A 27,574-nucleotide genomic window follows, 5' to 3' on the forward strand; every position below is an offset into this window, starting at 1 on the left:
GGGGCTGAGGAGAGCAAGAAGGGGACATGAAAAGGCCTTGGCGAGTAGGGCTAAGGAAAACCCCAAGGCATTTTTCACATGTGAAGAGCAGAAGGATGACGAGAGTAAAGGTAGGACTGATTAGAGACAAAGGTGTGGAAGTGGGTGAGGTCCTCAATGAATACTTCTCTTCCGTATTCACCAAGGAGAGGGGCCTTGACGCTGAGGACAGTGTTGGTAAGGTTAATGTTCTAGAGCATGTTGATATCAAGAGACGATGTGTTGGAGCTGTTAGAATATATTAGGACAGATAAGTCCCCAGGGCCTGACGGAATATTCCCTGGGCTGCTCTGTCAGGCGAGGGAGGAGATTGCTGAACCTTTGGCTAGGATCTTTGAGTCCTCATTGTCCACGGGAATGGTACTGGAGGATTGGAGGGTGGCAAATGTTGTCCCCTTATTCAAAAAAGGTAGTAGGGATAGTCCAGGGAATTACAGACCAGTGAGCCTTATGTCTGTGGTGGGCAAGCTGTTGGAAAGGGTCATGGTCTGATCAGGGATAGCCAGCATAGCTTTGTGAAGGGCAGATCATGTCTCACAAGCCTGATAGGGTTCTTTGAGGAGGTGACCAGGCAAATTGATGAGGGTAGTGCGATAGATGTGGTCTACATGGATTTAATAAGGCATTTGACAAGGTTCCACATGGTAAGCTTCTTCAGAAGGTCAGAGGGCATGGGATCCAGGGAAGCTTGGCTGTGTGGATTCAGAATTGGCTTGCCTGTAGAAAGCAGAGGGTTGTGGTGGAGGGAGTGCATTCAGATTGGAGGGCTGTGACTAGTGGTGTCCCACAAGGATCTGTTCTGGGACCTCTGCTTTTAGTGATATTAATGACTTGGATGAGGGAGTAGAAGGGTGGGTTGGCAAGTTTGCAGACGACACAAAGGCTGGTGGTGTTGTGGATAGTGTGGAGGATTGTTGAAGATTGCAGAGGGATATTGATAGGATGCAAAGCTGGGTTGAGAAGTGGTAGAGGGAGTTCAATCCGGAGAAGTGTGAGATGGTACACTTTGGAAAGAAACTCCAAGGCAGAGTACAAAGTTAATGGCAGGATTCGGGTAGTGTGGAGGAGCAGAGGGATCTAGGGGTTCATATCCACAGATCCCTGAAAGTTGCCTCACAGGTGGATAGGGTAGTTAAGAAAGCTTATGGGATGTTAGCACTCATTCGTCGTGGGATCCAGTTTAAGAGCCGTGAGGTAATGATACAGCTCTACAAAACTCTGGTTAGACCAAACTTGGAGTACTATGTCCATTTCTGGTTGGCTCATTACAGGAAAGATGTGGAAGCATTGGAAAGGGTGCAGGGGAGATTTACCAGGATGCTGCCTGTTTTGGAGAGTATGCATTATGAGGAGAGACTAAAGGAGATAGGACCCTTCTCATTGGAGAGAAGGAGCATGAGGGGAGACATGATAGAAGTATACAAAATATTAGGAAGAATAGATAGAGTGGACAGCTAGTGCCTCTTTCCCAGGGCACCAATGCTCAATACAAGAGGGCATGGCTTTAAAGTAACCAGGTGTGTAGTTGGTGCATGGAATGTGCTGCCTGGGGCAGTGGTGGAGGCAGGTACGTTGGTCAAATTCAAGAGATTACTAGTTTAGCATATGGAGGGATATGTGGGAGGAAGGGGTTAGATAGTCTTAGGCTAGGTTTAAAGGTTGGCACAACATTATGGGCTGAAGGGCCTGTATTGTGCTGTACTGTTCTATGATTATGGTCTTGCATCTTATTGTCTACCTGCACTGCACTTTCTCTGTAACTGTAACATTTTATTCTGCATTCTGTCACTGTTTTCCCTTGTACTACCTCAGTGCACTGATGTGATGAAGTGATCTGTATGAATGGCATGCAAAACAAAGTTTTTCACTATACCTCAGTACATGTGACAATAATAAACCAATTTACCCATTTTAATTATTGGGTGAGCTCTTGAATCAACAGGGCGCAGAAGACGACTAAAGTTAGTTATTCACCCGTTCCTTTACCTCCTTTAACATCTCTTGCCAAACTATTATCTTTTATGTACTAATTATTTTATCTCTTTGTTTGCACTCTGCTCCGCTACATAGGAGATATTATCCCTCTGTTCAGGGCCCCAGACATGCATTTCCTGTAGATATAACAGTACTTCCAATGTTGTATTTACAGTTCCTGTTCACAATGGGATCTCCCCTGTGTTGGAGTAATCCAAACTTGTGTGGGGTTCTATTTGCCTGGTATATTAATTCTCTGTGACTTGTCCTTGGTCTCTTATAGTCTTCCAACAAGGCTTGAACAGTCTCAAACACAGCATGTTCTAAATGACAACTACAGCTTTTTTCCTCATCACTGAGTTCAACATTCAGTAATTCCATCTGTTACATTTCGCATTTCTAGTATTCAACTTTTTTTCTAAAGTATTTCCTACAGTTAGAGTTCACTCCTGTTGTACATCCTCCTAGACCTACCTTCTGTTCTTCAAAATTTCTATCTCCACTTTTGTCACTCCTTTTGTATTTCTCCTGTCTTCTGCCCTATTATAGATTTTTTGTATCCTCCACTCAATAAACCCTGCCTTGCTGCATTCTGCAGCAAACTTCCTATGCACCTTAAAATGTTGTTTTATCTCTAACTGTATCCAATTCTGATGGAAGTTAATTAAACTGGAAGTTTGTTTCACTGTAAATGAATGTCGTGAGAAAAGATTCTTTGAGGTCTTAAAAGGTAGAGGACTCTGGACACAGTCTTTGGAATTTTAAAAGTGATTTATTCACAAAGACAAACGCAGGAACAGAATGAATGGGAATGGATGCACACACAGGTGATCGCAAAACGTGGGGGAAATTGCAACGGGGGTGAGATGCATGCACATGCAAAACAAACTGGGTACAAACAAATCAAGGATGAAACAATGTGACACCTACCACTCTCCTTGACCAGTGCAAGCATCAGCTCTTTGGTCCCAGGAGTCCTTAACTAATTACCCTTAAGTAGTGCACAGCTTACCTCCACATCCCTCAGAGAGACAAAGAGACAGAACCAAGCATGTGGCACTTTTTATACTGCTGGGGGTGGAGCCATCCCAGGTGATTCAAACAAGCCAATTGCTCGGGGCCAGGTACAAAGGTGTTTTACAAAAGCCAATGGTTAGGTGCGCCCAGAGGGGCAGGGGTGGAGCCAAACCTTGATTGACAGTGGTGTCACTTCCGACACGATGAGCAATTCTGTCGTCTGACCAGAGGGATCAGTGTTGTCACTGTCACATGACAGCCATGACCTTTCACACTACAATGAACCCAGACCAGCTAAACATTTCCAGGGTTTTCTGTTTTATTTCATTGTTAGCATGCCCCTCTTGCATTTTCATCAGATGTCCACACTAGTGTTCAGGACAGTTGACTAGTCTAAAATGCAGTTGGTCCCTTCAATTAATGTAGGTTGAAAATAGTTGAGGTTCCAGCACTGATTCCCTATGGGACCACAAGCAGTAAACAATCTGCTGAGGTCAAGCAGTACATGTAGGAGGGAAAGGAATTGTTGACATTTTGGGCTGAACTCCTGCATCAGGATTCTTCTCACCCCCAACACCCCAAAAGATGTTGCTCGACCAGCTGAGTTTATCCAGCAGATCCTTTGTTGCTCCAGATTCCAGCATCTGCCGTCTCTTCTGTCTCCTTTATGGCACCTCACTCAATATTACCCTACCTACCTGATGGTGACCTTTTTATCCCTTTTTTTCTGTTAGACAACTCCTCTGTCCTTGTTAAAAGAACTCCATGAGGTGCTGTCTTGACTTTTTCTTTGACTCCATAGTGAATGGCTTTTGGAAGTGGACCTCTTAGATGGTCCAAAGTCGTCATTCAATAGCTGGCTCAGCAGTGAGCATCTAATTCCAAGCAGAGTACAAACCATTTGTAGTTTTGCCTTTACCTTCAGAATGAAATGAGGTAACCTTTAATTCTTGAACAACACAAAGTGCTGAAGGAACTCAGTGGGTCAGGCAGCATCTGAGAAAGGAAATAGACAATCGATGTTTTGGGTTGAGATCCTTCATCTGGACTGAAAGAGGGGAGTGGTCAGTATAAAAAGGTGGAGGGTAGGGGTGGGGTAAGAACTGGCAGGTAATAGGTGGATCTGGGTGGGGGGGTGAGGTGATAAGCAGATGGAGGATGGGAGAGAGTGGGAGTGATGTCAGAAGCTGGGAGGTGATAAGTGGAAGTAACAAAGGGCTGAAGGTGATGGAATTGATGGGAGAGGAAGGTGGAACATGGAATACTGTGAGGGAGGTGGAAGAGGGAACCAGTGGGAGGAGTGTGTGGGTGATGGGCAGATGGAATGGATGGGGGAGGGGAAAGAGAGGGGGTGATAGGGGCTGTGTGGATCTGGAGGAGAGTGAAGTGGGGGAGGGACAGAAGGGGAGCAGTTACTGGATGTTTGAGACTATGCAGGCAGAATATGTAGTACTGTTCCTCTAATTTGCATTTAACCTTGACCTGGCTTTAATTTTTGAACCTGTGCACATCCTAAAAATCTGTTGCAGATTTTATAATTTACAACTCATTTTATTTGCCTGTTAGACCTCTGATCTGCAAGGGTTTGCAGTTAAGCAACTCAGTTTTAACTTTTTTTTGCTTTGTTTTACAAATTCCTCCATGGCGTTGTCCCTCCAGATAGCTGCACATCCAATTCTGTCCTCTTGAACATGGCTGAGTTGTAATACTCTTCCTTTGGCACCTACAGTATGCTTTCAGTTGTCAAACTCCTAATCTTTGTCTTTCCTTCCTCAAGCCTTCTGTTTCCCTCTCCTCTTTCCTCCTTTAGTATGCTTGTAAACCTATCAGTCAATTGATGTTTTAGTCACCTGCTCTGGTGTTCTTTTGGTATTGTAGTTTGATAACTTTCCCGCAAAGTGCCTTGGGGTTTTGCTAGCGGAAAGATGTTCTTTCAATACAAATTACAGTTTAGCATCATTTTTGTATATGGGGTAGAATAGGAAGGTGGGATCTGTATAAATGTATTCATGGTTTCTTGGGGTATATACTAACAAATATATTTTTCATAAAAGAAGTGAATGATTTGTAATTTACGTTAGTGTTTCACAGACTGCTGCATTACATTAGGAGCACAGTATTTATTATCCTGTGTTTGAAGCCATACATGTTTTTAGTAGTTTGTATCCAGCAATTTATTGGTTTCCACTCAATTTAAAACAGAAGCCAAGTTTTACCCAAAATTTAAAGTTTTAGCTAAAGAGTTATTAAGAGTCGTGTTGCCATTCTTGATTGTGGCTGTGCAATTATTTTGGCCCCAAATATAACAAGTGATTGGAACGGAGATGGCTGCATCTTACTGCCTTCTGGTCACAGAAAATGAGTGCTGCTGAATAATCTATCGAACTTTGAGTGAATTTTTCCAAAAAAAAACAGAACAGAGCAGAGTCCAGTAGAATGACAAAAGCAGGGAAGTCCTTTGATAAAAGTAACAAACATCTTTGTTCTGTCTTCTTAGGGCTTTCTGTGCAGTTATTTTTATATTATAGTTGTGAATAAGTAACTTTTTGTATATCTCTGCTTTGTGATGTTCTCGATATTCGGTATTTCCATGTGAAGATTGCATAATGAGAGAATATCTGATGTATGTTAATAGTTTTGCAGTACAAGTAGACTTTTCCAGAGTTTTGGAAGAACGTATTTAACAAAGCAAGCAAAGATGTTACTGAGCTACACAGAAAAGCTGCTGAAGGAACGCACTATTTTTCTCCACCATTCCTCCACCACTTTTTTGTGTGTTGCTCCAGATTTCCAGCATCTGCAGCCTTTCTTATGTCTCCAGGTTACTGAGCTATCACTGATTTACCAAGGCCACCATCTATGATTTCCACATTCTGAGAAGAACTGTTCTTTTCCAACAGACAGAACACAGCTTGGAACTGGAATCTCTTCGCCTAAGCCTAAACAACATGCATAGGGCCCAACTTGAGCTTATACAGTCCAACCTGCAGCGTGAGAAGGAGGAGTCTCTTTCAGAACTGCGAGAAGTGCTGAATGATAAACGACGTCAGGAGGTGGCAGTGCTGCAGAATAGACAACAATTGGAATTGGAATGCATTAGGGAACAAAACCAGCGGCAAATGGAACAATCTCTAAAGAAGCACCAACAGGAAATGGGTAGAGTATTTTGTTGGATGAAGGAGCCTGAATTCCTCCAGCATTTTGTGTGTTGCTTGAGGTTTCCAGCATCTGCAATCTTTCTTCTGTCGGAATTCTGTATGTTTGGGATTACATATTTTGTGCTGTCATTACAAATTGCTTGCAAATGCTGCATTCATACAGAGATTGCCATTCCTCATATGCATATGAGGAAGGATTATTTTAAATTAATGTTTGTTTCTTTATATTTCCTTGCATAACCTAAATGAAACTAAGCTTGTCACATCCTTGGTTTGAAGAATACAGGCAATCATATGTCACATTGAAGCCCAGTGAAATAGGCAAAAAAAAAACTTACCTATGTCATCATTTCTTTTTGTCATTTCCTCTCCATGGTAAAGACACCCTAAATAATTTTCTATAAAATTGCACACATCGCACCTGCCTTAGCTTGCCCACCACTGAAATACATCTTTGCATCACTTTAAGACTCAACAGTTCTGATGATGTCTTGGCCACCCATCTTAGACCCTTGATCAAACTTGACTTGTCTAAAATACCACAAACTATATCTTAAATTACGCTGTCATATTCATCCAATGAGAGGTTGTCAGAATTTGATGTTTGTGAAGCTCAGTAAACAAAACAGTAGAACTTGCATCATTCCCAACCTTGGGATGACACAAAACATTTAATGGCCAATTAAGTACTGTTGAAGGGAAATTATTGTTATGTGCCACACCAATAATCTGTTATCTGATTATCTGGAAATATGGGCGACTTGGCATCTGGCTCATCGGGGGCCCTGTTTCCTGTACTCCCTTTCATCTCATGAGGACCACCAGAAAATTTATCATAGTGCTGTATAATATTTTTTAATGAAAGTAATTAAAAGTGTGTTGGGGTATTAGTAGGTATAACATCTAGTAGACGGGAAAATCTGTCACTCTGGCAGCATCACAATCCCAAATGTACCAGTTTAATAAAATTTTACTGTAATTAGTTAATTTCGTGTATAACAAAGTTCCTACATCAGTAGTGTGATACTCTGCGTCAGTGCTGTTTGGTGAGGGTTAGGTATTGGCCAGGATGCTGCTTCTGTCCTGATGATACTTTTATGATCTTTTGCACCACCCAAGAAAGTGGACATAGCCTCTGCATCTGAAACTCGGAGCCTCCGAAGTGCAGTACGCCACTGGTGTCTTATTGAATCATCAGCCTGGTGTAAAACTTGAAACTATTGTCCCTAAAACTGAACCAATTAAGTTATAATGTATGAAACTATGTGGTAGAACTCACGTAAGTAAACAGAAGATGAGCTGATGTTTCCATCCCATACTTTTGTTTTCAGAGGATTTAAGGAATGCTTTGGAAGGAGAAACAAATCTTCTGAAGGCCAGACTGGTGGCAGAGGAAACAGAGAAACTGCAAGTATGAAAAATCACCATTTAGATATTAGGAATTTTTTTGCCTGAAGGTGACCCTTGTGTTATGCCTATTTGGGTGACGGAAATTTACCTTTGCAGAATTCACAGATCACAAGTTGAGATACTGAATAAATTCGCCCTTGCAGAATTAATGTTGGGGGCGGGGGGCGGTGGGGGGGAAGAAGTAAATAACATTTTTTCAACTCTCCTTTCTCGGTGCATGTACAGATGATGCGGTTTCAAGTTATAGAAAATTGCGATATGCACAGTTTTCTCAAAACGCCCTCTGCCCCCCACGCCAACAATATGAGCATTGCCTGCTTGGAGAAAAAGAAACCACTCCAGCAAGTTTGCCTCTTGCAATTCTGATATTCACATGACAAAATGAGAACTAACAGCTCAAAATCATCACTTCATCCTAAATAGGCTATGCTCAATACTGCACACTAAGAGGCCATTTGGGTGCCATGTCATTCCTTTGAGAGAGCTGTCTAATTAATCTTCTCCTCTTTACTGAGAGTACACATGCCAATTTGAACACATGCCAATTCCCTTTTAAACTCTGACAATTTTGACTCGATCAACTTTCAGGCATTGCCCCCAGCTCATCATAATATCACTGCTTTCACCCTTCAATAGAACTTGAAAGAACGCGGTGCAAATAGGTTTTCAGTTGGAGGGAAGGGATCTGTGGATTGTCAGTGACAGATTGAATTAAAATGGCTTAACGGGGACAATTATCAGCCTGCGTAATGAGTTGTAAATGCTAAGAAAGTGGGACTTGCCTGGTAGGCTAGGCTTGTGGTGTAGGATAAGAAAAAAAATGGAAAATTTTGGTAAAACTAAGCAAGTCAGGCAGGATTTGTGGAAAGAGAAACAGTTAATGATTTAGATGAGGGGTCCTTAATCAGACCTGTGAGAAATAAATTGGTCTGGGTAACAGCAAAATTTGGGTGAAACCAAGGGGATTTCACTGATAGAGTGAGACATATGGCAGATAGGATAAGGTACAATGGTTGTGTAACTTGATGTAAGCTGATGTGGTTCTGACGTGTTCAGCAGGTCAGACTCTATACAGAGGAAAAAAAAAGGCTGGCAGGCAGAAGTGGTTCTTTTATACACAGGAAGAAAGTGCATGTTAACTAAAGTAGAATTCACTGTTGGGTACGGAAGGCTACAACATACTCAGATGGAAGATGAGCTTGTGCTGGGTCTTGTTGTGGCCTACAGCATTACAGGTAGAGAGAGCAGAGTGGGATGGTGAATTAAAGAGGCAGGCAACTGGAAGCTCCCAGGTCACTCCTGTTGACTCAACACATGCTCCACAAAGCTATCGCCCAATTTGCAGTTGGTTTCTCTGACACAGAGGAGGAAACATTACGCACACTGAATGCAGTACATTAGATTGGAAGAAGTGATTCACTTGGAAAGAATGTTTGGGTCCCTGGAGTCACAAAGGGAACAATCCCTATGCAAAGCTGAAAGGGGAAGGGAGGAAATATGCGTCTCGTGGAGGAATCTCTTTGGAGCTGGTTGTAAAGGATGTTATGTTGAATGTGGAGGCTTGGGGGGACTGGAAGGTAAGGACCTGCCCGAGGGAGAAGGGATGAGAGCGGAGGTGTGGGAAATAGATGAAATGCAGTCAAGGGTTCTGTTCACCATGGTAGAGGGTTGTGGTTAAGAAAGAAGGAAGACATTTCAGAGGTACCTGTGCAGAATGTCTCGTTGGAGCAAATGCAACAGAGATGGATGAATTGAGAGAATGAAATAGAGACTTCACAGGAAGAAAGGTGGGATGAAATATTGGTAATTGGTTTATTATTGTCATGTACCGTGATACAGTAAAAAGCTTTGCTTTGCATGCCATCCAGACAGATCATTCCAATCATAAGTACATTGAGGTAGTACAAAAGGAAAAGCAATAACAGAATGCAGAATATAGCATTACATTTGCAGGCTAAATGCAGTGCAGGGTCATGACAAGGTAGATTGAGAGATTGAGTTCATCTTTATCATACAAGAGGGTCCGTTAAATAATCTTATAACAGCAGGATAGAAGCTGTCCTTAAGCATGGTGGTACGTATTTTTGAGCTTTTGTATTTTCAGCATGATGGAAGGGGGGAGATGAGAGAATGACCAGGGTGGGAGGGATCTTTGATTATGTTGACTGCTTTCCTGAGGCAGCGGGAAGTGTAGATGGAGTCACTGGAGGGGATGTTGGTTTGCATGATAGACTGGGCCGCATTCACAACGCTCTGCAATTTCTGGCGGTCTTGGGCAGAGCAGTTGCCATGCTAATCTGTGGTGCATTCCAAGTAAGATGTTCTCAATGTTGCATCCATAAAAATTGGTGAGGGTCATTGGGGACATCCCGAATTTCCTTAGCCTTTTGAGGAAGTAGAGGCACTGGTATGCTTTCTTATCAAGGTAGTTGTGGAAGTCTGTGGGCATGGAGTGGATGTTGGAGCTTAGTCTATCCCCTGAGATGGGGGGAGAGAGAGGTTCAGAAAGGGAAAGGATGAGTCAGAGTTTGACCATGTGAAAGTGAGAGCAGTGTGGAAATTGATGAAATTTTCAAGTATTGCATTCGTGCAAGAAGCAGCACCAATGCTGCCATTAAAGTACTAGAACAGTACAGCACAGAAACAGATCTTTCGGCCCACAATGAAGATAGGCTTGAGGGAGTGGGCCTGAGGAGGACTGAAACTAAGGCTTTCACGTATCCCACAAAAAGATAGGTTTACTGAGTGCCTCTAGGTACACTTTTGATGTGGAGTAGGAGAACTTGTTTCATGTGAAAACAAGTTCTGCCAGGGGAATGAATTTGTTGGTGGAGTAGAACTGGTTGGGTTTCAGTTTGAGGAAGAAGTGGAGGGTTCTCAGACCCTCCAAATGTGGGATGAATGTGGAGAATGATTTGTGCATCCATAGTTAAGATTAAATAAAGTCTTATTTGCTGTTGGAGATCATAGAGGCATAGTTTGTATAGCATGGAAACAGGCCCTTCTGCCCAACTAATCCATGCTGACTGAGAGGTCTATCTATGCTAATCTCATTTTCTTGCATTTGGCCCATATTCCTCTATTCCTTTCCTATCCATGTACCTGTCCAAAAGCTTCTTAAATTATGCGTTTTATGGAACCAAAGACACTAGCAGGTCTGACTGTTGAGCATAAGGGAGCAGCAAACTAACGTTTAATTCAGAATTTGTGTTTTCTTAAATGTGAGTTTTACTGGGGTGAGATTTCTGGGGCAAGATCTTTCTGTCCTCTTTAGCCACAGACAAGGTTCCAGAAGATTCGAGAATAACCAGTTCTGTTCCTTTGTTTAAGAAAGGCAACAGGGACAAACCAGGAAATTATAGGCCAGTAAACCTTGCATCATTGGTTGGGAAATTATTGGAGAAGATTCTTGTGGGTGGGCACTGTCTCACAAATTTGATTATTTTGAGGAAATATTAAAGATTGATGAGAGTAGGGCAGTGGATGTTGTCCACCTAGACCTCATTAACAAAGTTCCTCATAGTAGGCTGTCCAGAAGATTAAGTCACATTGGATCAATGGTGTGTTGGTAAATTGAATCCAGATTAAGCCTGGTCATGAAAGACAGAGGGTAGTAGTAGAGGGGTGTCTTTCTGACTGGCAGTGTGCCGCAGGGATCAGAGCTGGGACCCTCTCATTTGTAATAAACATTAATGATTTGATGAAAATGTCGGTGGCCTGATTAGCAAGTTTGCAGATGACATGAAAATTGATGGAGTTGTGGATAGCAAGGAAGGTCGTCAAAGGATACAGCAGGATACAGATTGGAAACTTGGGCAGAGAAATGGCGGTGGAGTTTAATCGGGACAAGTGTGAGGTGTTGCACTTTGGGAAGTCAAATGTAAGAGGGAAGTATGCAATAAATGGCAGGACCCTAAGTACTGATGCACAGAGGGATCTTGGGGTGCAAGCCCATGAAAGTGGCAACATAAGTGAACAGTATGGTAAACCATTTTTAGGCTAGATTTGGAGTACTTTGTGCAGTCCTGCTCACCATATTATAGGAAAGACATGGAGACTTTGAAGAGGGTGCAGAAGAGGTTCACCAGGGACTGGAGGGTATTAGCTATAAGGAGAGTTTGAACAAACTTGGATTGTTTTCTCTGGACCTTCCGAGATTGAGCGACAACCCTTGAAGTTTACAAAATTATGAGAGGTAGTTTTTTCCAGGGTAGAAATGTCAAATACTAGAGGGCAGAGGTTTAAGGTGGGGGACTTTTAAAGGAGATTTGCAAGGCAATTTGTTTTGCTTTGCACAGTGGTAGGTGCCTCGAATGCGCTCCCAGGAAAGTGGTAGGAGGAGATATGATAGCAATGTTCGAGTCACTTAGATGTATAAATAGGGAATGGAGGGATATGGACCATGTGCATGCGGATGGGATTAGTTTACTTTATCATTGTGGTTGTCGCAGACCCGCAGGGTTGAATGGCCTTTTCCTGTGCTGCAGTGTTCCATGTTTCTTTGCTGTCAAAGCCAGCTTATGTTGCCCATCCCTATTTGCCCTTGAGGGGATGGTGGTGGTGCGCTGCCTCCTTGAAACTCTGGAGTCCTTGGACTTTATTCTTTGCTCCCATCCCAAATACTGTATACTTTGTTGCTGTTCCTGTTCCAGCCCAGTGGCGCTCTGAGAAAACTGACACATCCTTTTTGCCCCCTAATTGGGGATTGTGTCTTCAGGCATCTGCCTTCCATAATCTCTCCATATTTCTTCAATAACAAGTGTACTGTAATGTTACTATGGGGTGCCTTTTATCTAACAAAGTACCAAAGTGATTCCCAGGCTCATTATGATACAGAAAAAAATGACACTGTACCACAAATAGAGATATGAAGGCCGATGACCAAAAGGTTTAAGGGAAGTTGGGTGGAAGGATAGATGTTTGGGAGAGAAAGTGTTAGAGTGCAATGTTTTAGTGGTTGTAGTGGGGTTATTCAATTCAGCAACCTTGAGAGTCCAAAATTACCTAAGTCCACATTATCTGTGAGAGTTGCAGACCTAGAGTACGTGAGAGATGCAGGGAAGCAAACACTATGGAGGGATTTGAAAACCTGAATGACAATTTAAAGCAGAAGTGTTGGTCAACAATGCATGGCTAATTGGTAAACATGGATTGATTTGGGTTAGGGTACAGATGAAGTTTTGAATGGAGACTGGACGAGGAGGGTAAAGAAAAGGAAACAGGATGGAAAAATAGTGGAAATAGGTGTGGACTTGATCTGGGATGGAAGACCAAATACACATGGATAATGTCTCTTCTGTAATACACTTCTTAAAATGCTGCTCCAAACTAAGCATGAAGTTACCAGCCCTAATTTCTGTCCAGCCCTAAGTAGTTATTCAATGTATAAATAATTATTTACGAGTATGGAGGATAAGCATGTAACTTGTGGCAGTGCAATACAATGTGTATTAGTAAACCTATTTTAATAAAAACTTGAAAGCAAGAATCCCAAAAACAGGCTAATTAGATTGACTTTGAAGATTATAACCCTCTAACCCAAGGTGTTTTATACTTGTATTAAGAAAAAAGAGAATAACTAAGGAGAAGGTAGGTCCATTCAAAGATAAAGGAGGGAATTTGTGGTTGGAGTCAGAGCACATGGCTGAGATACTAAATGAGTACTTTGTTTTGGTATTTACTGAGGAGAAGGATTTGGAGGATAGTGAAGGCAGAGTGGGGCATGCTAATGTGCTGGGCTTCCTGAAAGGCATTAAGGTGGATAAGGTCCCCAGGGCCTGATGGTGCATATCCCAGAATATTGAAAGAAGCAAGTGAGGAGATTGCTGGGGCTTTGATAAGGATCTTTGTGTCCTCGCTAGCAACAGGACTGGAGAGTAGCAAATGTTGTGCCTTTGTTCAAAAACAAAATGATGATGATCCAGGTAACTATAGACCAGTGAGCGTCACGTCAGTGGTAGGGAAGCTATTGGAGAGGATACTAAGGGATAGGATTTATGCGCATTTGGAAAGGTATGGCCTGCTTAGGGACAGTCAGCATGACTTTATGTGGGGCAGGTAATGTCTTACAAACTGAGGAGATGACAAAGGAGCTTGATGAGGGTAAGACAGAGGACATTATCCAGATGGACTTCAGTAAGGCATTTGATAAGGTCCCTCATGGTAGGTTGATTCAGAAGATAAAGAAGCATGGGATCCAGGGTGAATTACAAGTATGGATTCGGAACTAGCTTGCCTATAGGAGACAGAGTAGGGGTGGAAGGCTGTTATTCTGGCTGGAGGTCTGTGACCAGTGGTGTTCTGCAAGGATTGGTGCTGGGACGTCTGTTGTTTGTGATATATATCAATGATTTAGATGAAAATGTAGATGGGTGGATTAGCAAGTTTGTGGATAACACCAAGATTGGTAAGGTCTGTCAAAGAGTAAAGTGGGCTATAGATCAGTTACAGATATGGACAGAGAAGTGGCAGATGGAATTTAATCAGGAAGTGTGAGGTGTTGCACTTTCGGAAGTCAAATGAAAGTAGAAAGTATACAGTTAACGGTAGGCCCCTTAACAGCATTGAGATACAGAGGGATCTTGGGGTCCAGGTCCATATTCACTGAAAGTGGCTATGTAAGTGGATAAGATGGTAAAGAAGGCATATGGCATGCTTGCCTTCATTGGTAGGGTTGTTGGGTATAAGGGTAAGGAAGTCATGCTGCAGCTATATAAAACTTCAGTCAGACCACGCTTGGAGTATCATGTGCAGTTCTGGCCACCCCATTATAGTAAGGATGTGGAGAGGGTGCAGAAGAGGTTTACCAGGATGCTGCTTGGATTAGGGGGTATGAGGAAAGATTGGACAAACTTGGGTTGTTCTCCCTAAAGTGTTGGAGGCTGATGGGAGACCTGATAGAGATTCATAAAATTATGAGAGGCATAGACAGAATCTTTTTCCCTAGGGTAGAAATGTCAAACACCAGAGGACATGCTTTTAAGGTTGGGGTTGGGGGGGGGGGGGGGGGGGGGGGGGGATAGTTCAAAGGCAATGTGAGGGCAAGTTTTTTTTTTTATGCAGAGTATTAGGTGCCTGGAATAGGTTACTAGGGGTAGTAATGGAAGCAGGCAGTTTGGTGAAGTTTGAGGCTTTTAGATAGACACATGACTATGAAGAGAATGGAGGGATATGGATGATATACAGGAGGAGGATATTTAGTATAAATTGGCATTGAAATCAGCACAACCATGGGCCGAATGGCCTGTCCAGTGCTGCACTGTTCTATGTTCTGCTATTCAGATAAACTTCTGAATTCCTTGGTAGAGTCATAAAGGTACACCATGTAAGTGATAAAATGTTAATACTTTTGCCCAGGCTATATATGGTCAATTGATGAGTACAAAATATAGTTTCAAAAACAAAATGGAAGAGCAATTATTGGTCTGATTACATCTATTTATTATGTACTGATAGCCTTTGTATTCCATCAGAGCATGGAAAAGAAGTGGGAGGAAGAGTTGAGGCAGCACCTTGAGAACCAGAAGCAGGCCATGTCCACAGAGCATCAAACCGAGCTAGCAGAATGGATCAGAAAGGTGGAGAAACTGCAGAATGAACTTGAAGCTATCCAAAATGAAGAAGTGGCATGCCAAAAGTGTGAGAAAAGTAAGAATAAGTTATCAAATAATTTGAGTATTACAGATGGAGGGATCATTTGGACCATTCAGTCTCCTCCATGACTTTCAAAGAGTGATCCAACCCTGCTCTTAATGCTTCTGCAATTTTTTTCCCCTGCAAATTTTTATCCACTTCCCTTTTGAAAGCTGCTGTTCTGCATGCATTCCTAATAGTTTGCATAAGTGTTTCCTTTCTCATGCTGTTTAGTTCATTTGGTGATCACCTTAAAAAAAAATGTGGTCTCTGGCTGTCATTTTCTACCAATGAAATAGTTTCATTATTTAAGTCCTTCTGTCAGATCCCTCACTGCTCTGTGTTAAGGAGAGCACCAGGTTCTCCATCTCCAGGCCACAAGCATCACATTAATCACTCACCTTGGAGCCATTCTAATAAATTTCTTCTATGTCCTTTCTAAAGCTGATATGTCTTTTGAAGGTGCTCCAGAATTGGTCTTGATATTTCAATTGTAGCTGAACTCGTGTTTTATAGATTTTAGTTAACTTCATCGCTTTGTGCCTTTCACCCTCTTCATAAAGTTCTGGGGTAGCATAAGCTGTATTGAGTGTTTTGTTAATTTCACCTTTGTGCACCCACGGATTTCTCTGCTGCACCCCTTAAAATTTGTATCATTGCATAGCTTTTTTTAACCTGCTTTCTGGTTTTATGGAATCATAGAAAGTTACAGCACCCATTTACACTAATTCTACATGAATCCCATTTTTTTATTCTCCCCACATTCTCATCACCACCACAACTCAGATTCTACCATTTGCTTACGCATCGAGGTCAATTTGCCGTGGCCAATTAATATACCAATCTGCACATCTTTGGGATGTGGGTTGAATCATAGCACCTGGGGGAAGCCCACGTCGTCATAGGACATGCAGACTCCACACAGACAAAGCTGAGGTCAGGAGTCCACCAGATCTCTGGCACTGTGAGGCAGCAGCTCTACTGCATTACTATATCACCTGCAGATTTCAGAATGGTAGCATCTACCCCAGATGATCCATTGGATAGCAATTTAATGATCTTTTCACAGTCAGAAAGGTGATTGGAAACCACCAGGAAGACCATTAGATTAGGCAGATAGTGCAGGCACAGTAGTGTAGCGGTTAGAGTGACACTATTACAGTGCCAGCAACCCGGGATCAATTTCGGCCACTGTCTGTAAGGAGTTTGTACGTTCTCCCCATGTTCTGCATGGGTTTCCTCTGCATGCTCCGGTTTCCTTCCATGTTCAAAGTACGTACAGGTTAGGAAGTTGTGAGCATGCTAGGTTGGTGCCCGAAGTGTGGTGACACTTGCGGGCTGCCCCCAGAACACTTTATGCAAAAGATGCATTACACTGTGTTTCAATATACATGTGACTAAAAGATCTTAAGGGACAGGCACGGTAGCGTAGCGGTTAGCATAATGCTATTACAGCGCCAGCGCCGGGGTTCAATTCCAGCCGTTGTCCGTAAGGAGTCTGTACATTCTTTCCATGTCTGTGTGGGTTTTCTCCCGGTGCTCTGGTTTCCTCCCACATTCCAAAAAATGTACGGGTTAGGAAGTTGTGAGCATGCTATGTTGGAGCTCGAAGCGTGGCGACACTTGCAGGCTGCCCCCAGAAAACTACGCAAGGATGCATTTCACTGTGTGTTTTGATGTGCATGTGACTAATAAAGAAATTTTAAGGAGTCCCCTGTATCTCCCCCCCCCCTACGGTTTAGGTGGTGGGGGGGGGGTGGAGGTGCAGATAGCTTCTTGAAGGAAAGCAGCAGCCAAGTTTGTGGCATCACAGTTGCTTGTGCTGGACAGCAGGGGAGGAAAGTGGCTTGATGAGCTGTAGTGATAGATGACTGGATAGTGAGGAGAACAGAAAGGCATTTTTGTGGCCGCAAACAAGACTCCTGGATGATATGTTGCCTCCCTGGTGCCAGGTCAGGGATAATCTGAGTGGCTGTAGAGTATGCTGAAATGGGAGGGTGATCAACCAGATGTCAGGGGACATATCTGTCCCGATGACATAGGTAGAAAGAGGGATGAGGTCCTGTAACATATTTAGGGAGTTGTGCATAAGGTTAAAGAGCAGGACCTCCAATGTTACAATCTTCAGATTACTTGAAGTGAAATGTGCAAGTGAGTATAGAAGTAGGATGATGAATGCATGGCTAAAGGGATGGTGCAGGAGGTAGACCTTTAGATATTTGGATCATTGGAACTGCTTTTAAGGAAGGTTTAAACTAATCTGGCAGGGGGATGGGATGCAGAGTAGTAGTACAGCAAGTAAGGAGATGGAGTTAACTATAGAAGATAGATGAAGTAAGTCCAGTAGGCAGAGCAGATGGAGGCATGATAAGGCACATGGGAGGATTGGTGTGCTAAACTGCATGTATTTCAATACAAAGAGCCTGACTGGTAATACTGATGAGCTCGGATCATTATAAGCACATAGGAATACGATGTTATTGCAAGCACAGAAATGTAGTTGAAAGAAGGGCAGGACTGGTAGTTTAACATTCCAGGGTATAGAGGTTTCAGGTTTGATTGTTGTGGTGTTGGGGGGGGGGCGCGGGGTGGGGGGGTACTGGGTAGAAGAGGAGGGGGCATTGCAACATAGATTACAGAGGACATTACTTGAGTACTTGGGGAAGATGTCTTGGAAGGGTCTTCGAATGAGGCCATGTGGGTGGAACCTAAAAATAAGAAAGACGTGATCACTTTGCTAGGGTTATATTACAGGCCCCCAAGCAGTCAGCAGGAGATAGAGGAGCAAATATATGGACAAATCACAGGGAGGTAAGAGCCGCAGGTTTATAGTAGTGCAGAATTTTAACTTCCCCAGTATTGACTGTGATTTTCTTAGTGTGAGGGGCTTGGATGGGGTGGAATTTGTAAAATGTATCCAGGTGAGTTTTTTGAGCCAATACATACAGTGGTATGCAAAAGTTTGGGCACCCCTGTTCAAAATTGCTGTTACTGTGAATAGTTAAGTGAGTAGAAGATGAACTGATCTCCAAAAGTCATGAAGTTAAAGATGCAAGATTCTTCTCAACGTTTTAAGCAAGATTAGTGTATTATTTTTGTTTTGTACAATTTTAGAGTGAAAAAAGGAAAGGAGCACCATGCAAAAGTTTGGGCACCCCAAGAGATTTGAGCTGTCAGATAACTTTTATCAAAGTCTCAGACCTTCATTAGCTTGTTAGGGCTATGGCTTGTTCACAGTCACCGTGAGGAAAGGCCAGGTGATGCAAATTTCAAAGCTTTATAAATACCCTGACTCCTCAAACCTTGTCACAACAATCAGCAGCCATGGGCTCCTCTATGCCTAGCACTCTGAAAATTAAAATAAATGATGCCCACAAAGCAGGAGAAGGCTCTAAGAAGATAGCAAAGCATTTTCAGGTAGCTGTTTCCTCAGTTCGTAATGTAATTAAGAAATGGCAGTTAACAGGAACGGTAGAGGTCAAGTTGAGGTCTGGAAGACCAAGAAAACTTACCGAGAGAACTGCTCGTATGATTGCTGGAAAGGCAAATCAAAACCCCTGTTTGACTGCAAAAGACCTTCAGGAAGATTTAGCAGACTCTGGAGTGGTGGTGCACTGTTCTACTGTGCAGCGACACCTGCACAAATGTGACCTTCATGGAAGTGTCATCAGAAGAAAACCTTTCCTGCGTCCTCACCACAAAATTCAGCGTCAGAAGTTTGCAAAGGAACATCTAAACAAGCCTGATGCATTTTGGAAACAAGTCCTGTGGACTGATGAAGTTAAAATAGAACTTTTTGGCCGCAATGAGCAAAGGTATGTTTGGAGAAAAAAGGGTGCAGAATTTCATGAACAGAACACCTCTCCAACTGTTAAGCATGGGGATGGATCGATCATGTTTTGGGCTTGTTGCAGCCAGTGGCACGGAGAACATTTCACTGGTAGAGGGAAGAATGAATTAAATTAAATACCAGCAAATTCTGGAAGCAAACATCACACCGTCTGTTTAAAAAAAAAAGCAAGCTGAAGATGAAAAGAGAATGGCTTCTACAACAGGATAACGATCCTAAATACACCTCAAAATCCACAATGGACTACCTCAAGGGGCACAAGCTGAAGGTTTTGCCATGGCCCTCACAGTCCCCCGACCTAAACATCAACAAAAATCTGTGGATAGACCTCAAAGGAGCAGTGCATGCAAGATGGCCCAAGAATCTCACAGAACTAGAAGCTTTTTGCAAGGAAGAATGGGCGAAAATCCCCCAAACAAGAATTGAAAGACCCTTAGCTGGCTACAGAAATCATTTACAAGCTGTGATACTTGCCAAAGGGGGTGTTACTAAGTACTGACCATGCAGGGTGCCCAAACTTTTGTTTTGGGCCCTTTTCCTTTTTTGTTATTTTGAAACTGTAAAAGATGGAAATAAAAAAGTAATCTTGTTTAAAATATTAAAGAATTGTGTCATCTTTAACTCTGTCTTTTTGAAATCAGGTCATCTTTTACTCATTCAGCTATTCACAGTAACAGAAATTTTGACTGGGGTGCCCAAACTTTTGCATGAACTGTAGTCCCACTAGAGAAAGGGTTGTACTGGACCTAATCTTATGAAATGAGGTCAGGCAGGTGGTAGTGTCAGAAGGGGATCATTTTGTGGATAATGATCATCATTCTCCAAACTTTAAAATAGTTACAGAAAGGATACAGATGGTCCTGATGTAAAGTTACTAAATTGGGGGAAGGCCCATTTCAATAACATAAGGCAGGACCTGACAAAGAGTAGGTTAAACAGAGACATATTGTGGATGACACAGCATCCAACAATTTGGAGTCTTTTTAAAAGTGAGATAGTGAGAGTTCAGGGATAACATGTTCCCGTAAAGCTGAAAGGCAAGGATGTCAAGATGAAAGAAGCCTGAAGTAAAAGGAAACATATGGCAAGTATAGGCGACTGAAAACCGAGGAAAACCCTTGAGCAGTGTAGAGAGTATAGCAGAGTACTTACAAAAAAGAGATTTGGTGGGCAAATATCACTGCCAGACAAGATTAAGGAGAACCCCAAGGCATTTTATATGTATATTTGGTAACCAGGGAAAGTGTAGGTCCCCTGAGGGATCAAAGGAGGAATTTGTGGATGGAGCCAGGAAATGTGGGTGAAGTTTTAAATGAATACTTTTCATTTGTATTCATGAAGGAGAAAAACATGGTATATGGAGACATCAAGGAGGGGGCAGTGATATTCTAGGCTATGTTAGCATTAAGGAGGAGGAGGTAAATCCCCAGAGCCCCAAGAAAGGAGTTCGCTGACCACAGGTGGAAGGCAGTAAATAGGTTCCTTTATTCAAGAAGAGCAGTGGGAGTAAGCCAGGTGACTACAAGCCAGTGAGTCTTGTATCAGTGGTGGAGAAATTACTGGAAAATGTTCTATGAGACAGGATTTATTTACACTTGTAAAGACAGGGATTGCTTAGGGATAGTCAGCCTGGCTTTGTTTCATGGGAAATTCTGTCTCATTAATTTGATTTGAATTTTTGTTTTGAAGGTGTAACTAAGTACGTTGATGGTAGGTATTGTCTACATGGAATTTAGTAAGGCACTTTGACAAAGTCCCGCGTGGTAGGTGGGTCCGAAAGGTTAGAGCCCATGGGATCCAAAGCAAGCTGGCAGACTGAATCCAAAACTGGGAGAGGTTGGTCATGGAGTGTTATTTTTCTGATGGAAGTCTGTGACCAGTGGTGTACCACAAGGGTGGGTGCTGGCACCTTTGATGTTTGTGATATATATTCACCTCCAAGTTATTAATGTATGATTAGTAAGTTTGCAGGTGTCATGAAAATTGATGTTGCAGATAGCGAGGGGGAATGTCTTTGAGTTACAGCACGACATAGGTCAGCTGGAAAGTTGGTCAGAGCAATGACAGATGGAATTTAATGCTGACAAGGGTGAGGTGATGTATTTTGGAAGGCCAACTAGGGAGAGGACATGTACAGTAAATAGTAGGAAGTATTGATGAACAGAGGGGCCTTGGATTCATGGACAGACACCCCCCCCCACCGAAGGTGGCAGCACAGGTAAATAGGATGATGAAGAAGGTATATGGGATATTTGCCTTCATCAGACATGACATAGAATACAAGAGCTGGGACGTCATGTTGCAACTTTATAAAGTATTGGTTAGGCCATACCTGGAATGTTGTGTGCAGTTCTGGTCACCGCACCATAGAAAGGATGTGATTGGGTGTGGTTGGATGTGATTGTGAAAGGAAAGGGTACAGAGGAGGTTCATCAGGATTTTGTCTGGATTGGAACATTTCAATTATAAGGAGAGATCGGATTGGCTGGGTTTGTTTTTCCTGGATTGGAGGAGGCTGAGGGTGATCTGATAGAGGTATATAGGAGATAGATATGGTAGATAATAAGAATCTTCTTTTTCCTTTGAGAGTTTCTAAAACAAGTGGTAAGGATTTGGAAGGAATCTGAGGGGGAAATTCTTCGTAGGAAGTGATTGGAATCTTGTGGGTATAGAAAAGTACAATAGTCGGCATGAACATAGTGGGCTGAAGGGTTTGTTTCTGTGCTGTACAACTTGAAGACTCCTTGAGTGTATTGTCATTGCCCCTATATCTGAGGAGCATCAAAAGATTGTGGGCAGCATGTGTGCATTTTCTGATCTTGTAACCCTCAGCATACTGGGATTCATCCTGTCAGGATCAGAACCTCAGTAATGTCATTCTTCCTTGCATCTCAATTTTACATTTTTTTGTTAACCTATAGGACAATTTCCTAATTTAACATAGTTTTGGTAAAGTTTGTAATTGTTGGTGTAAGGTACTCTTTTAATTGTGCCTTCTGCCCCCATTGGCTCCACTTTGTTCCTTAGCTGGCTTTTCTGACGATGCTTTTACTGTCAGTGAAGCCTATGAAAGACTTATGATTCCCTTTAGTTACGTTGCCTATCTATTTTCATACTGTCACCTTTTCATTTTTTCTCTACCTTTTTCTCATCAGCCTGACATTCCCTATGTATTATTAAGACAACTTCTATCATAAACTTCATTACAGTGCATCATTTTTTTAGTTATATCAAGTAGCTCTGGTTTTGTTTGCCTTCTATTTTTCTATGTTGCTCCTAACCTGATGTTGACATCAGTTTACAATGACAAGATTTCCCTACAATTTATTGAAATTAGATTGGTATTTAGTATTTTCAGTCCAGATTGCTCCTTGTCCTTCTCGATCACTTATGCTGATCTTAGTACTTTATGATATAATCACTCCTATTTTCTTCCTACCACAATATTTTTCTCAGCTGGGCAATCTCCACTTCATGCATTTGATCTTCCGGTGCTAAATTTAGTAATACCTCCTTTAGCAGAAAACATACTGATTGAGAAAATTTTCCTGATTAAATCTCAAAATCCTGTCCTTCACTGCTGCCTTCAATATTGGGATACTTGAAGTACTTGGATGCAGGGCTCTGGACCAAGTACTAGAAGAGAGGATTTGGCTGGGTAGCAATATTTTGATTGGCACTGGCACTATCAGCCAACTTCATCCTTCTATGTGGGAAATTTTCAATTATCTAACTGAATGAACCATTGGAAATTTTTCAGAGGCACAGAAATATTATCTGCTTACTCCATAAGCAACAGTATTGCAGTGAAACACACTAAGTAGCAGATAAACCCACTTTTACCTCCAACCAAACATCCTATCAATCTCTTGAGGATGTTCTCCCCCCTCTTAGTCCTGCAATATTTTCTCTGTCATAGTTGATACCTCTTCAAGAATTTTGACTGGTTATGAGAAAACAGAGCTGGGATATTTGGTCTTGATATTATTTTAGTTTTTAAGTAAAGCTTGTGCTTGCATGTGGCCATGATGGCATTCTTTGCCGAATGACAATTTAAAACTATTTTGTACAGGCATAATTGCCTTCCATTTCATGCAGAGAAATTGAGCTGAATGACTAGGGTGTATGTGGTGTGTTTAAAAGAAGATGAGCTAATTAATTGCAGGTGCGTGTAATGCAAGTTGTGGGGACTCACTGGCTGTAAGGCTTCAATCAAATGGCACTGAGGGATGCTTAAAATCTTCAGAGCTATTAACTCTTTCCAAAGATGCTGCCAAACCTGTTGAGTGTTTCCAGCACTTTATATTTTTATTACCTTGGAGAAACTTTTTCTTAGAAATTAGCATGTGTGTAACATTGTCAAAGAAATAAAATTTTCCATGTTTTCTTTATAGTTGAGTGTCCGAGTTTGGAGTCCCTTTGCCAGATGAATTTGGCAAAGCTTCAGGAACAAATTCAAAAGGAATATGAGCAGAAACGGGAGGAGTTAATGAGAGAGTTTGATGAAAAAGAGAAGGACCATCGTGCAGAAGTGAGTAGAACTAATTAATTGTAATTGGAAACTTGTTTTAACTCTTGTCTAGATTATTTTGCAAGCTCCTATCCAATGTGTTTATAGAATCATTACATATTTCACCAGAGGCAAGGTAAGTTCTTCCCTCATGACTCTTGCAATAATACATTCATTGCCTGACCTAGTATTTCCGGAACGTTCTGTTTTTTGGTTTTAGATTTAGTGGGAGATATCAGAATTACCATCCCTTACCAGGTCCGGGGAGGATATGCAAGAGTCGATGCTTTCTTTTTTTCTACATGCCTCTTAAAACCCCTTCACCCTGCCCGAGCACACAAGTTGTTCTCTCACCTACTGCAAAAACTTAATTTCCTGTATTTTGAGGATCTGTTATTTGGCATTGTGCTCTTGCTAACCTTTCAGATCACATTTGTGCAGTTGCAGTGGAAAACACAAGGCTCCTGCACAATACTTGGACACCCCAGCTATTTGGAGGTTACATGGATCTCTCCAAAGAGATGCTTTTGCTGATGCCTCCAGAGTGTATTTCATTCATAAAGTTAAATGAAGCTGCAGTCACTGTTATTTCCAGCTGCTTGTTTTCCACTATATATTTGGGACTATTCCAGCCATTGGGGAATCTCCAGTTTCACAAATTTAAAATCACTGTTTGCCTTTGTTCATTTATCTGGTAGGATGTCCTCCATCCCTTCGTGTGAAAGATTTCATAGCACAGAGCTAACCATAGAACAGCACAACACCATACAGGCCCTTCGGCCCACCATGTTGTGCCGACCTTTAAACCACGCATAAGACTAACTAACCCCTTCCTCCCACATTTCCCCCATTTTAAATTCCTCCATATGCTTATCTAACAATCTCTTGAACTTGACCAACTTATCAGCCTCCACCACCACCACCCCAGGTAGCACATTCCATGAACCAACTATTCTCTGGGTGAAAAACCTCCCCCTGACATCTCCCCTTGAACTTCCCACCCATAACCTTAAAGCCATGCCCTATAGTATTGAGCATTGGTGCCCTGGGAAAGAGGCGCTGGCTGTCCACTCTACCTATTCCTCTCAATATGTTGTATACCTCTATCATGTCTCCCCTCATCCTCCTCCTCTCCAAAGAGTAAAGTCCTAGCTCCCTTAGTCTCTCCTCATAATGCATACTCTCCAATCCAGGCAGCATCCTGGTAAATCTCCTCTGCTCCTTTTCCAACGCTTCCACATTCTTCCTAGAATGAGGCAACCAGAAATGGACACAGTACTCCAAGTGTGGTCTAACCAGAGTTTTGTAGAGCTGCATCATTACCTCATGGCTCTTAAACTGGATCCCACGACTAATGAAAGCTAACTTCCCATAAGCTTCCTTAACTACCCTATCCACCTGTGAGGCAACTTTCAGTGATCTGTGGATATGAACCCCTAGATCCCTCTGCTCCTCCACACTACCCGAATCCTGCCATTAACCTTGTACTCTGCCCTGGAGTTTATCCTTCCAAAGTGTACCACCTCATACTTCTCCGGATTGAACTCCATCTACCACTTGTCAGCCCAGCTCTGCATCCTATCAATATCACTCTGTAAGCTTCAACAGCCCTCCACACTATCCACAACACCACCGACCTTTGTATCATCTGCAAACTTGCTAACCCACCCTTCCACCCCCTCATCCAAGTCATTAATAAATATCACGAAAAGTAGAGGTCCCAGAACCGATCCTTGTGGGACACCACTAGTCACAGCCCTCCAATCTGAATGCACTCTCTCCACCGCAACCCTCTGCTTTCTACAGGCAAGCCAATTCTGAATCCACACGGCCAAGCCTCCCTGGATCCCTTGGCCTCTGACCTTCTGAAGAAGCCTACCATGTGGAACCTTATCAAACGCCTTACTAAAATCCATGTAGACCACATCTACTACACTAACCTCATCAATCTTCCTGGTCACCACCTCAAAGAACCCTATCAGGCTTGTGAGGCAAGATCTGCCCTTCACAAATCCATGCTGGCTGTCCCTAATCAGTCCATGATTCTCTAAATGCTCATAGATCCTATCTCTAAGAATCCTTTCTAACAGCTTGCCCACCACAGACGTACGGCTCACTGGTCTGTAATTCCCTGGACTATCCCTACTACCTTTTTTTGAATAAGGGGACAGCATTTGCCACCCTCCAATCCTCCAGTACCATTCCTGTGGACAACGAGGACTCAAAGATCCTAGCCAAAGGTTCAGCAATCTCCTCCCTCGCCTCGCGAAGCAGCCTGGGGAATATTCCGTCAGGCCCCGGGAACTTATCTGTCCTAATATTTTCTAACAACTCCAACACATTCTGTCTCTTGATATTTACATGCTCTAGAACATTAACCTTAACAACACTGTCCTCTGCGTCATCAAGGCCCCTCTTGGTGAATACTGAAGAGAAGTATTCATTGAGGACCTCAACCACTTCCACAGCTTCCAGGCACATCTTCCCACCTTTCTCTGATCAGACCTACCTTTACTCTCGTCATCCTTCTGCTCTTCACGTGCAAGAAAAAAGCCTTGGGATTCTCCTTTACCCTACTCGCCAAAGCCTTTTCATGTCCCCTTGCTCTCCTCAGCCCCTTCTTAAGTTCCATCCTTGCTACTCTATTCCTCACGAGCCCTATCTGATCCTTGCTGCTTACACCTTATGTATGCTGCCTTCTTCCTAACTAGTTGTTTCACCTCTCTTGTCACGCATGGTTCCTTCACCCTGACATTCTTTCTCTCCCTCACGGGGTCAAATTTATCCCTAACATCCTGCAAGAGATCGCTGAACAATGACCACATCTCCATAGTACATTTCCCTTCAAAAATGTCATCCCAATTTACACTCTCAAGTTCTAGCCTTATAGCCTCATAATTTGCCTTTCCCCAGTTAAATATCTTCCCGTCCTCTTTGCTCCTATCCTTGTCCATAACAATGATAAAGGTTATGGAGCAGTGGTTACTGTCACCCAAATGCTCACCCACTGAGAGATCTGTCACCTGACCCGGTTCATTACCTAAAACTAGATCTAATATGACATTCCCTCTAGTCAGCCTGTCAACATACTGTGACAGGAATCTGTCCTCGACACACTTAACAAGCTCTGCCGCGTCTAAATCTTTGCAGGTGCCGATCAATATTTGGGAAGGTGAAATCTCCCATGATAACCTTGTTATTCTTGCACCTTTCCAAAATCTGCCTCCCAATCTGCTCCTCAGTATCCCTGCTGCTACCAGGGGGCCTATAGAATATTCCCAGTAGAGTAACTGCTCCTTTCTTGTTCCTAACTTCCTGTTTGTTATTGAAGTGGGTCTGTAAAATGAAGGATCTCAGTAGTCCCTGTTCTAACACAGACTATTACTTTGCAGATGGTGAAATTGCAGGCAACCTATGATGAATTTAAATTGCGTTCAGAGCAAGAGCTTGAACACCTATGGTCTCAGCTTGAGAGTACGAAGGCCAGTCGTGAAGAGCTAAGTGGTAAATCTTTCATGTATGCTTCTATTTTGGAAAGAGTTCTGAGAGAGAAATTTAAAAAAAATTACAACAATGTGTGTGCAATAAAAAAAAACATCTGTCATACTTTGAAAATGCGGTTACATTGATTATAAATATGTTCATCACACGCTGTGCTATACAGAAATAAGGCAGAAATAAGACTTGGTGCTGATGATCGAACTGAAGAGGCTTGATGTAATTTGTTCTACTAAATTTTAAACGTCTTCAAATTTAGTGGTCATTAGATTTTCCCCATAAAAGGGGAACTGTACTGTCAGCTGTATACTTGATATTAGAACAAGGGAGGAGAAGGTATCACAAAAAGAACATGAAGGAGAGCTCTCAAATACCACAATGTCAGATGGTTAGCTCTTAGAAACTCTTTTCATTTGCACTGCATTCAATTAAACCTCACTGTAACAAGCATTGTCAAGATTCCTTCTTTATCACTGGCTCTAAATC

The 27,574-nt window shown here is 42.4% G+C and overlaps 1 protein-coding gene across 1 annotated transcript in view; it reads left to right on the forward strand.

Moving 5' to 3' along the window:
- The window catches only part of pcnt (pericentrin), a 203,315-nt gene that overhangs the window by 43,228 nt on the left and 132,513 nt on the right, over window positions 1-27,574 (forward strand). The window contains exons 10-14 of the mRNA XM_052012027.1: window positions 5,931-6,186; window positions 7,520-7,599; window positions 15,071-15,245; window positions 23,475-23,611; window positions 26,983-27,094. Coding sequence (XP_051867987.1) covers window positions 5,931-6,186; window positions 7,520-7,599; window positions 15,071-15,245; window positions 23,475-23,611; window positions 26,983-27,094 — 760 coding nt within the window. The remainder of the gene's footprint in view (window positions 1-5,930; window positions 6,187-7,519; window positions 7,600-15,070; window positions 15,246-23,474; window positions 23,612-26,982; window positions 27,095-27,574) is intronic.

Source organism: Pristis pectinata, chromosome 1 (assembly GCF_009764475.1).
Source record: "Pristis pectinata isolate sPriPec2 chromosome 1, sPriPec2.1.pri, whole genome shotgun sequence".
Lineage (NCBI taxonomy): Eukaryota > Metazoa > Chordata > Chondrichthyes > Rhinopristiformes > Pristidae > Pristis > Pristis pectinata.